Consider the following 11,464-nt stretch of genomic DNA (forward strand, 5'->3'; position numbering starts at 1 on the left):
TTTCAGCTGGGACGGGTAGTTGAATAGTTTTCCACAGTCCTCACATTTACATGGTTTCTCCCCAATGTGACTGCGCTTGTGTCTCTCCAGGTTGGATGATTGGCTGAAGCCTTGTCCACACACAGAGCACGTGTACCGTTTCTCCCCACTGTGAACGGTGCCTTCTGCTTCCATGGTCAAAAGCTGATGATATTCCGGTCCCGATGTATCGAGTGACTGTCAGATCTTGAAGTGATGTTTGGTTTGAGCTTCCAGTCTACAAATCCTCCCCTTTTAATACCTTATAAAGTGAATTTCAAACAGGAAAAAGGGAGTGTGAGAGAGAACCCACAAAAACACAAAGGCAGGTTATGAAATTGAGCTTGATGAATCTGGTCATTTGTGGGGCCAGCACTAGAAAAAAGTGACAATGAAAGCTGCCGGATTGTCATAAAAACACATCTGGGTCACGACTGTCCTTCAGGGAAGGGAACCCACCTCCCGTGACAGTCCCACATGGGAAATTGTTGGTCCCACTGGGCCCAGAAGTACTGGGGGTGAAACCCAGCAGCTTCTCCCTCCTCCCCACTCCAGCTCAAACTGATGCAACGAACAGACCCACACAGGAGGTCAGGGAGAGACTTCCACATCCAGCGCCCTCCCTGAAAGAGCAACTGGGAATTGCTGGGCCTGCTGCATAAATGCAAGTGGTGTGCGGGTGGCACTGCCCCCGGGGTTTGCTGGTGCCAGGCTTGGCGGCTCTGACTCGGGGCCTGAGAGCTGCACTCAGTGTTACCAGGGGCCTGAGAGCTGCACTGGGTGTTACCTGGGGCCTGAGAGCCGCACTCGGTGAAAAAACAGGCAGACAAAAAGCAGGAAACTGTCGACCAATTAGCCTGACATCTGTTGTTCGGAAAACGTTGGGAGTCCATTATTAAAGAAGCAGTAGCAGGACATTTGGAAAAGCAAAATTCGGTCAGGCAGAGTCAGCAAGGATTAATGAAGGGGAAATTAAGTTTGACAAATTTGCTGGAATTCTTTGAGCATGTAATGAACAGGGTGGATAAAGTGGATGTGGTGTAATTGGACATCCAGAAGGTATTTGACAAGGTGCCACATAAAAGGTTACTGGACAAGATAAAAGTTCACGGGGTTGGGGGTAATATATTAGCATGGATTGAGGATTGGCTAACTAACAGAAAACAGAGAGTCGGGATAAATGGTTCATTCTCGGGTTGGCAATCAGTAACTAGTGGGGTGCCACAGGGATCAGTGCTGGGACCCCAACTATTTCCAATCTATATTAATGACTTGGAAGAAGGGACTGAGTGTAACGTAGCCAAGTTTTCTGATGACACAAAGATGGGAGGAAAAACAATGTGTGAGGAGGACACAAAGAATATGCAAAAGGACACAGTTAGGCTCAGTGAGTGGGCAAAAATTTGGCAGATGGAGTATAATGTTGGAAAGTGTGAGGTCATGCACTTTGGCAGAAAAAATATCAAAGAGCAAGTTATTATTTAAATGGAGAAAGATTGCAAAGTGCTGCACTACAGCGGGACCTGGGGGTACTTGTGCATGAAACACAAAAGGTTAGTATGCAGGTAAAGCAAGTGATCAGGAAGGCCAATGGAATCTTGACCTTTATTGCAAAGGGGCTGGAGTATAAAAGCAGGGAAGTCTTGCTACAGTTATACAGGTTACAGGTTATTGGTGAGGCCACACTGGAATACTGCGTGCAGTTTTGGTTTCCATATTTATGAAAGGATATAGTTGCTTTGGAGGCAGTTCAGAGAAGGTTCATTAGGTTGATTCCGGACATGAAGGTACAGCAGGCGGTTAAGAAAGCAAATGGCATGTTGGCCTTCATAGCGAGGGGATTTGAGTACAGGGGCAGGGAGGTGTTGCTACAGTTGTACAGGGCCTTGGTGAGGCCACACCTGGAGTATTGTGTACAGTTTTGGTCTCCTAACTTGAGGAAGGACATACTTGCTGTTGAGGGACTGCAGCGAAGATTCACCAGACTGATTCCCGGGATGGTGGGACTGACCTATCAAGAAAGACTGAATCAACTGGGCTTGTATTCACTGGAGTTCAGAAGAGTGAGAGGGGACCTCATAGAAACGTTTAAAATTCTGACGGGTTTGGACAGGTTGGATGCAGGAAGAATGTTCCCAATGTTGGGGAAGTCCAGAACCAGGGGTCACAGTCTAAGGATAAGGGGTAAGCCATTTAGGACCGAGATAAGGAGAAACTTCTTCACCCAGAGAGTGGTGAACCTGTGGAATTCTCTACCACGGGAAGTAGTTGAGGCCAATTCACTAAATATATTCAAAAGGGAGTTAGATGAAGTCCTTACTACTCGGGGGATCAAGGGGTATGGCGTGAAAGCAGGAAGTGGGTACTGAAGTTTCATGTTCAGCCATGAACTCGTTGAATGGCGGTGCAGGCTAGAAGGGCTGAATGGCCTGCTCCTGCACCTATTTTCTATGTTTCTATGTTTCTATGAAGGGATTGACTTATGAGAAGAGGTTGGGCCTCTACTCATTGGAATTCAGAAGAATGAATGAGAGGTGAGTTATTGAAATGTATAAGATTATGAGGGGGCTTGACAAGTTGAATGCAGAGAGAATGTTTTCACTGATAGGGGGGACTAGAACTAGGAGGCATAATCTTAGAATAAGGGGCTACCCATTTAAAACTGAGATGAGGAGGAATTTCTTCTCTCAGAGGGTTGTAAATCTGTGGAATTCGCTGTCTCAGAGAGCTGTGGAAGCCGGGACATTGAATATATTTAAGATCGAGATAGACAGTTTATTAACCGATAAGGGAATAAGAGGTTATGGGGAGCAGGCATGGAATTGGACCTGAGTCCATGATCGGATCAGTCATGATCGTATTAAATGGCGGAGCAGGCTCGAGGGGCCGTATGGCGTACTCCTGCTCCTATTTTTTATGTTCTTATTTTTTTATATTGTGGGTGTCTGGTATATGAATGTGGGTTGACTCTGTATCTGCCCATCTCTGGTATGTGGATGAGGGTTTTACTGTGTGTGTCAGTTTCTAATACGAGAGTGTGGGTTTTATCCTGTACCTATCAATTTCTGATAATTGCCTGTGGGTTTCATTCTGTATCTTTCCATTCCTGGTGTGTGAGTGTGTGTGTTTTGTGCTCTATCTGTCCATCTGTGTTATGTGAATGTGAGCTCTCCTTCATACCCGTCATTCTCCAGTATGTTAGTATTGTTTTACTATGTACCACCAATTCCTGATAGGGTATTCGTTTTACTTTCTGTCAATTTTTGTTATGGAGGTGAGTGTTTATGCTGAATCTGTCAGTCTCTGGTAAATGAGTCTGAGTTTCACTCTGTATCTATCTGTCTCTGGTATGTGAGTGTGGGCCTTTCTCTGTATCTCTCCATTTCTGTTATGGGAGTCTGGGTTTTACATCGAAACATAGAAAATAGGTGCAGGAGTAGGCCATTCGGCCCTTCTAGCCTGCACCGCCATTCAATGAGTTCATGGCTGAACATGCAACTTCAGTACCTCATTCCTGCTTTCTCACCATACTCCTTGATCCCCCTAGTAGTAAGGACTTCATCTAACTCCTTTTTGAATATATTTAATGAATTGGCCTCAACAACTTTCTGTGGTAGAGAATTCCACAGGTTCACCACTCTCTGGGTGAAGAAATTCCTCCTCATCTCCTAAATGGCTTACCCCTTATCCTTAGACTGTGTCCCCTGGTTCTGGACTTCCCCAACATTGGGAACATTCTTCCTGCATCTAACCTGTCTAACCCCGTCAGAATTTTAAACGTTTCTATGAGGTCCCCTCTCATTCTTCTGAACTCCAGTGAATACAAGCCCAGTTGATCCAGTCTTTCTTGATAGGTCAGTCCCGCCATCCCGGGAATCAGTCTGGTGAACCTTCGCTGCACTCCCGCAATAGCAAGAATGTCCTTCCTCAGGTTAGGAGACCAAAACTGTACACAATACTCCACGTGTGGCCTCACAAAGGCCCTGTACAACTTTAGCAACACCTCCCTGCCCCTGTACTCAAATCCCCTCGCGATGAAGGCCAACATGCCATTTGCTTTCTTAACCGCCTGCTGTACCTGCATGCCAACCTTCAATGACTGATGTACCATGACACCCAGGTCTCTTTGCACCTCCCCTTTTCCTAATCTGTCACCATTCAGATAATAGTCTGTCTCTCTGTTTTTACCACCAAAGTGGATAAACTCACATTTATCCACATTATACTTCATCTGCCATGCATTTGCCCACTCACCTAACCTATCCAAGTCGCTCTGCAGCCTCATAGCATCCTCCTCGCAGCTCACACTGCCACCCAACTTAGTGTCATCCGCAAATTTGGAGATACTACATTTAATCCCCTCGTCTAAATCATTAATGTACAGTGTAAACAGCTGGGGCCCCAGCACAGAACCTTGCGGTACCCCACTAGTCACTGCCTGCCATTCTGAAAAGTCCCCATTTACTCCTACTCTTTGCTTCCTGTCTGACAACCAGTTCTCAATCCATGTCAGCACACTATCCCCAATCCCATGTGCTTTAACTTTGCACATTAATCTCTTGTGTGGGACCTTGTCGAAAGCCTTCTGAAAGTCCAAATATACCACATCAACTGGTTCTCCCTTGTCCACTCTACTGGAAACATCCTCAAAAAATTCCAGAAGATTTGTCAAGCATGATTTCCCTTTCACAAATCCATGTTGACTTGGACCTCTCATGTCACCTCTTTCCAAATGCACTGCTATGACATCCTTAATAATTGATTCCATCATTTTACCCACTACTGATGTCAGGCTGACCGGTCTATAATTCCCTGTTATCTCTCTCCCTCCTTTTTTAAAAAGTGGGGTTACATTGGCTGCCCTCCACTCCATAGGAACTGATCCAGAGTCAATGGAATGTTGGAAAATGACTGTCAATGCATCCACTATTTCCAAGGCCACCTCCTTAAGTACTCTGGGATGCAGTCCATCAGGCCCTGGGGATTTATCAGCCTTCAATCCCATCAATTTCCCCAACACAATTTCCCGACTAATAAGGATTTCCCTCAGTTCCTCCTCCTTACTAGACCCTCCGACCCCTTTTATATCCGGAAGGTATTCTGTACCTGTCAAGTTCTGATATGTGATTGTGGGCCTTACTCTGTACCTGCCAGTTTCTGCTTAATTGAGAGTGGGCTTTTCTTTGTACCTGTCAGTTTCTGGTATGGAAGAGATGTCTTTACTCTGTACCTGTCAAGTACTGATAAGTGAGTATGGCATTTCACTGTGTCTGTCAATTTATGTTATGGGAATGTGGATTTTAATATGTCAGCCTCTGATATGTGAGTGTGGGTTTTATACTTTCTCTCAGCCTCTGATATGTGAGTGTGGGTTTTATACTGTATCCTCAGTCTCTGATGTGCGAGTGTGTGTATTATTCTGTACCCGTCAGGTTTTGGTATGTGTGTTGAGGTTTAATCTGTGCCTCTAAGTTTCTGCTATGTTGGTCTGGGTTTAATCTGTACCTATTTGTTCCTGCTACTTGATTGTGTGTTTTAGTCTGTACCTGTCAGTTTCTGCTGTGAGAGTGTGGAAATTACTCTGTATCTGGTATGTGAACGTGAGGATCAATTTTACTTTTTACCTGTATTTCTCTGATATGGGAGTGAAGATTTTGCCTTCTACCTGTCATTTTTCTGGTGTGTGCATGTGGGTTTTACTCTGCCCCTATCAGTTTCTGCGATGCAAGTACCAATTTTACTTACTGCCTTTCAGTTTTTGGATATGTGCACATGGGATTTACACTTTACCGGTCACTCTCTGGTGTGCAAGTGCGGATTTTATTCTGTTACTGTCACTTTCATGTATGTGTATGTGTGTGTTGTATACTGTATCTGTCAATCTATGGTACAGGAATGTGGGTTTTATTCTGCACCTGTCATCTTCTGTTATGTTCTGGGGGTTAAATACTGAATCCGTCAGATTCTGAAACTTGAATATGGCTTTTGCTCTGTACCCATCAGCTTCTGATATGAGAGTACGATTTATACTATCTATTTGTTATCTGTTCCGATAGGGGTTTTATTCTCTACCTGCCAGTTTCTGACAAGTGAGTGTGGGTGTTTAATGTACCTGCCAGTGTGGGGTGTTTAATGTACCTGCCAGTGCGATCGGTTTCAATGGTGAAACAGCATCTGATTCTACTGCTCCACGTGGCTGTAAGATTCACAATGTAACTCTGCCACTTCGGATCACTGTGGGACTGACTGATTCTGCTGCCTGTGATAATAGGATTAGAGGCCAGTTCTGTGTCCCTACGCTCTGTGAGTGATAATGTACTTACTGTGTGGGAGAAGGAGCTGCCTGAACTGTTCCTCGTGTTCCGGGTGGAGGAAAGCTCTCATTTGTTCTGGCTGGTTGAAGAATATTGCTCTGAGAATAATCATACAAGAACAATATTAGTCACAAGATGCAGGTGAAGATTATGATGGATCTGAGAGAGCAACAATGTATCTCTCGATCACCAGCAGTCAATTGAGAAGTCAGTGCACCAGACAATATAACCAGTTTTAAAATATTTTCTCACACACTCCTCTCCTGCAATAGATGCACTTTGTGAAACTCCTCACATCCTCACTGCCAGGCTGTGTTTCCACTGTTCACTGTCCAAGAACAACAGACACGGTGAGATTGGAACTGAATCAGGAACATTCACTACTGATTTGGGGAAAGAAAGCAGCAACGATTTGAAAGAGCGAGGTGATTTACTTTCTCTGTTATCTTACACTGTCCACACACAGCCCGAGAATGGCCTCTGCCTCCCCCCACTCACTGACACTGGTTCTTGCTTCAATCATCCTCTTATACACAGCCCCCGGACTCAGTGCAGGTCTCTGAGCCCATCTGCGGACACGCTCCCAAAGCGCTGCACTGCTCTAAGGAGGCTGCTGCTCGCTGTCTTACCCCGGGGCCGCGGGCTCTCCATTTCCGGCTGTTTGAAACCATCTTCTTTCGCTCACTGAGTGAATGGTGATCACAGGCAGGACTGGGGCAGGGGAGGGCGCATGCGCTCTTCTGCTCACTGGGACTCGACACAGGGGGTGGGGCTGAGCCGCGCATGCGCAGCTCTCTGCAATAATTCAGCCTGTAAAAATCAAAGTGCACTTTTCACAATTTACTTTTTATCAGAATCTGAACAAAGGAACTGGGCCTGGGGGGAAAGGACAGAGAATGATTAAAGCTGGGAGCCTTGTCCCTTGGAAATGCTCAATTTGGGATCATTCCGTGCAGGGTGTTTACATAATATAAGAACATAAGAATTAGGAACATGAGTGGGCCATCTAGCCCCTCGAGCCTGTTCCGCCATTCAAAAAGATCATGGCTGATCTGGCCGTGGACTCAGCTCCACTTACCCGCCCGCTCCCCATAACCCTTAATTCCCTTATTGGTTAAAAATCTATCTAGCTGTGATTTGAATACATTCAATGAGCTAGTCTCAACTGCTTCCTTGGGCAGAGAATTCCACAGATTCACAACCCTCTGGGAGAAGAAATTCCTTCTCAACTCAGCTTTAAATTGGCTCCCCCGTATTTTGAGGCTGTGCCCCCTAGTTCTAGTCTCCCTGACCAGTGGAAACAACCTCTCTGCCTCGATCTTGTCTATCCCTTTCATTATTTTAAATGTTTCTATAAGATCACCCCTCATCCTTCTGAACTCCAATGATTAAAGACCCAGTCTACTCAATCTATCATCATAAGGTAACCCCCTCATCTCCAGAATCAGCCTAGTGAATCATCTCTGTACCCTCTCCATGGCTAGTATATCCTTCCTTAAGTAAGGTGACCATAACTGCACGCAGTACTCCAGGTGCGGCCTCACCAATACCCTATACAGTTGCAGCAGGACCCTGCTTTTGTATTCCATCCCTCTCACAATGAAGGCCAACATTCCATTCACCTTCCTGATTACCTGCTGCACCTCCAAACTAACTTTTTGGGATTCATGCACAAGGACCCCCAGGTCCCTCTGCACCGCAGCATGTTGTAATTTCTCCCCATTCAGCCATCTTCACAAAGCAATCCTGCAAAAACATCGGAGGGGCGAGGGAGTGGGAGTTTTTGCTGGGACCGCGCAGGAGTTAATATCTGACATAAATAGTTTGAGATTAGTTTAGTTAGAAAAACTTCTTCACCCAGAGAGTGGTGAACCTGTGGAATTCTCTACCACAGAAAGTTGTTGAGGCCAATTCACTAAATATATTCAAAAAGGAGTTAGATGAAGTCCTTACTACTAGGGGGATCAAGGGGTATGGCGAGAAAGCAGGAATGGGATACTGAAGTTGCATGTTCAGCCATGAACTCATTGAATGGCGGTGCAGGCTGGAGGGGCCGAATGGCCTACTCCTGCACCTATTTTCTATGTTTCTATTAGAGTCAAACACTCGGTCCCTGAGAGTAATATCGAAGTGGATAATCAAGAGGTTATATGTCGGGAGGAACTTAATACAATCACTATCACGAATGAAGTAGTACTCGGTGAAATAATGGGACGAAAGACGGACAAGTCACCTGGAATTGATAGCTTACATCCTGTGGTCTTATGAAATGTGGCTGTAGAGATGGTGGATGCATTGTTTGTAATCTACCAAAATTCCCTGGATTCTGGGGTGGTCCCAGCAGATTGGAAAACCGCAAATTTAACACCCTTATTTAAAAAAGGAGGCAGACAAAAAGCAGGAAACTATCACCCAGTTAACCTAACATCTATCATTGGGAAAATGCTGGAGTCCATTATTAAGGAAGCAGTAGCAGGACATTTGGAAAAGCATGATTCAATCAAGCAGAGTCAGCATGGTTTTATGAAAGGGAAATCATGTTTGAAAAATTTGCTGGAGTTCTTTGAGGATGTAACGAGCAGGGTGGATAAGGGGGAACCAGTGGATGTGGTGTATTTGGATTTTCAGAAGGCATACGATAAAGTGCCACATAAGAGGTTACTGCACAAGATAAAAGCTCACGGGATTGGGAATAATATATGCTTGGATAGAGGATTGACGAACGAACTGAAAACAGAGAGTCGAGATAAATGGGTCATTTTCCGGTTGGCAAACAGTAACTAGTGGGGTGTCGCAGGGATTAGTGCTGGGTACTCAACTATTTACAATCAATATTAATGACCTGGATGACGGGATCGAGTTTAATTTAGCCAAGTTTGCTGATGATACAAAGATGGGTGGGAAAGCAAATTGTGAGGAAGACACAAAAAATCTGCAAAGGAATATAGACAGGCTAAGTGAGTGAGCATAAATGTGGCCCATAAGAACATAAGAAATAGGAGCAGGAGTAGGCCATATAGTCCCTCGAGCCTGGTCCGCTATTTAGTATGATCATGGCTAATCCGATCATGGACTTAGGTCCACTTCCAGATGGAGTATAAAGTGGGAAAATGTGAGGTTATCCACTTTGGCAGAAATAATAGAAAAGCAAATTATAATTTAAATAAAGAAAAATTACAAAGTGCAGCAGTACAAAGCGATCTGGGGATCCTTGTGCATGAAACACAAAAAGTTTGCATGCAGGTACATCAAGTGATCAGGAAGGCAAATGGAATGTTGGCCTTTATTGCAAGGGGGATAGAGTATAAAAACAGAGAAGTCCTGCTACAACTGTACAGGGTATTGGTGAGGCCACATCTGGAGTACTGTGTACAGTTTTGGTCTCCGTATTTAAGGAAAGATATACTTGCATTGGAAGCTGTTCAGAGAAGGTTCACTCAGTTGATTCCGAAGATGAGGCAATTGACTTATGAGGATAGGTTTGAGTAGATTGGGCCTAAAAACAATGGAGTTCAGAAGAATAAGCGGTGATCTTATTAAAACTTATAAGATAATGAGGGGACTTGACAAGGTGGATACAGAGAGGATATTTCCACTCATAGGGGCAACTAAAACTTGGGGACATAATCTTAGAATTAGGGGCTGCCCATTTAAAACTGGGAAGAGGAGGAATTTCTTCTCTCAGAGGGTTGTAAATCTATGGAATTTTCTGCGCCAGAGAGCTGTGGTGCCTGGGTCATTGAATATATTTAAGGCGGAGATAGTCAGATTTTTGAGCGATAATCGAGTAAAGGTGTGTGTGGAGAAAGAGTCAGACTGAACACTGTGAGCTCAAAGTAAAGTGTGACCTTTGTCTTTGATTGCAGGTCTCCAGAGTGCCTCTCCAACCTGGGAAGCCTCCTTAAATACCTGTGCTCCCAAAGAATTATGGGATCCTTGGGACTCCAGGGGATGAGCCCTCTGGTGGATGTACAGAGTAAATACAAGTATACAGATATAACAAAAGGGTTATGCGGAGCGGGCAGGGAAGTGGAGCTGAGTCCATGATCAGATCAGCCATGATTTTATTGAATGGCAGACCATGCTTGAGGGATCAAATGGCCTACTCCTGCTCTGATCACAGCCAAGCAAGTGATAAATGTGGGACACGGTTTCTCTCACTCTCTGACACTGTCCCGCAGTGTGGGATTCATAATGTGTCTGTCTCTGGTACAATATAGTGAGAGAGGAGACTTCATCTTCTGTCTCTCCAGAATAAAACGGGACTTCACAGGTCAGTCTGGAACTGATACTGTGCATGTCTTTCTGTGTCTCACCGCCCGACCTCGCACTCTCCTGTCTCTCGCTCAGACCTCTCCCCTCTCTGTTGCTATCCGCTCTCTCTTGTACTGGTTGTGAAGGCGGGATACTGTTATTTAGCGTGATGTGGAAACACTGTTGGAAGTGCAAGACGGATAATGTCTCTGTTTCTCTCTCTGGTGCAATACGTGAAGGTGTAACACTGTTACTGAGCGTATTATGGAGACACTGATACAAAGTGTAAAACTGATACTGTATCTGTCTGTGTCTGGGCGACCAACATCCTCAAGGTTGTGGCCGATGGCAAGGATTGCAGGGGAATGTCCCTGGCCACGATAAAGAAGGCTCTGGCGGCCAAAAGCGTGGATGTGGAGAAGCGCGGGTCCCAGATCAGATTCAGTAATCAGAAGAATGTGATGAATGGCTCCCTGAAGCACATCAAGGGCACGGGCGCCTCGGGCTCCTTCAAAATCGCTAAGACGGATCCCCAGGAGAAAGTGGGAAAGAAGGTGAAGAAGCCAGCAGCCAAGAAATCTCCAGCAAAGAAAGCAACAGCCAAGAAATCTCCAGCAAAGAAAGCATCAGCCAAGAAATCTCCAGCAAAGAAAGCAGCAGCCAAGAAATCTCCAGCAAAGAAAGCAGCAGCCAAGAAAACGAGCACCAAGAAGGTGCCAACGGCAAAAAAGATAGCGAAAGGGCCGGCTGGGAAGAAGGCGGCGGTGAAGAAGCCCAAGAGCCCCAAGAAAGTGAAGGCGGCCAAAAAGGTGGAGAACCCGAGGGTCAAGGCCACGCCCAAATCAGCAAAGGCCAAGAAAGCAGCACCCAAAAAGTAA

General features: G+C 45.3%; 1 protein-coding gene across 1 annotated transcript; it reads left to right on the plus strand.

Annotated features, from left to right (window-relative positions):
* Positions 1-10,951: 10,951 nt before the first annotated feature.
* LOC139248116 (histone H1-like) lies at positions 10,952-11,464 on the plus strand. The gene has a single exon (XM_070871865.1). The coding sequence runs from the start codon at positions 10,952-10,954 to the stop codon at positions 11,462-11,464; it is 513 nt and encodes a 170-aa protein (XP_070727966.1).

The sequence above is a fragment of the Pristiophorus japonicus genome, unplaced genomic scaffold (genome assembly GCF_044704955.1).
Source record: "Pristiophorus japonicus isolate sPriJap1 unplaced genomic scaffold, sPriJap1.hap1 HAP1_SCAFFOLD_29, whole genome shotgun sequence".
NCBI lineage: Eukaryota > Metazoa > Chordata > Chondrichthyes > Pristiophoridae > Pristiophorus > Pristiophorus japonicus.

Bases quoted from the DNA above. Each gene is read 5' to 3' on its own strand.
- LOC139248116 (XM_070871865.1), top strand. From the start codon at position 10,952: ATGTCCCTGGCCACGATAAAGAAGGCTCTGGCGGCCAAAAGCGTGGAT.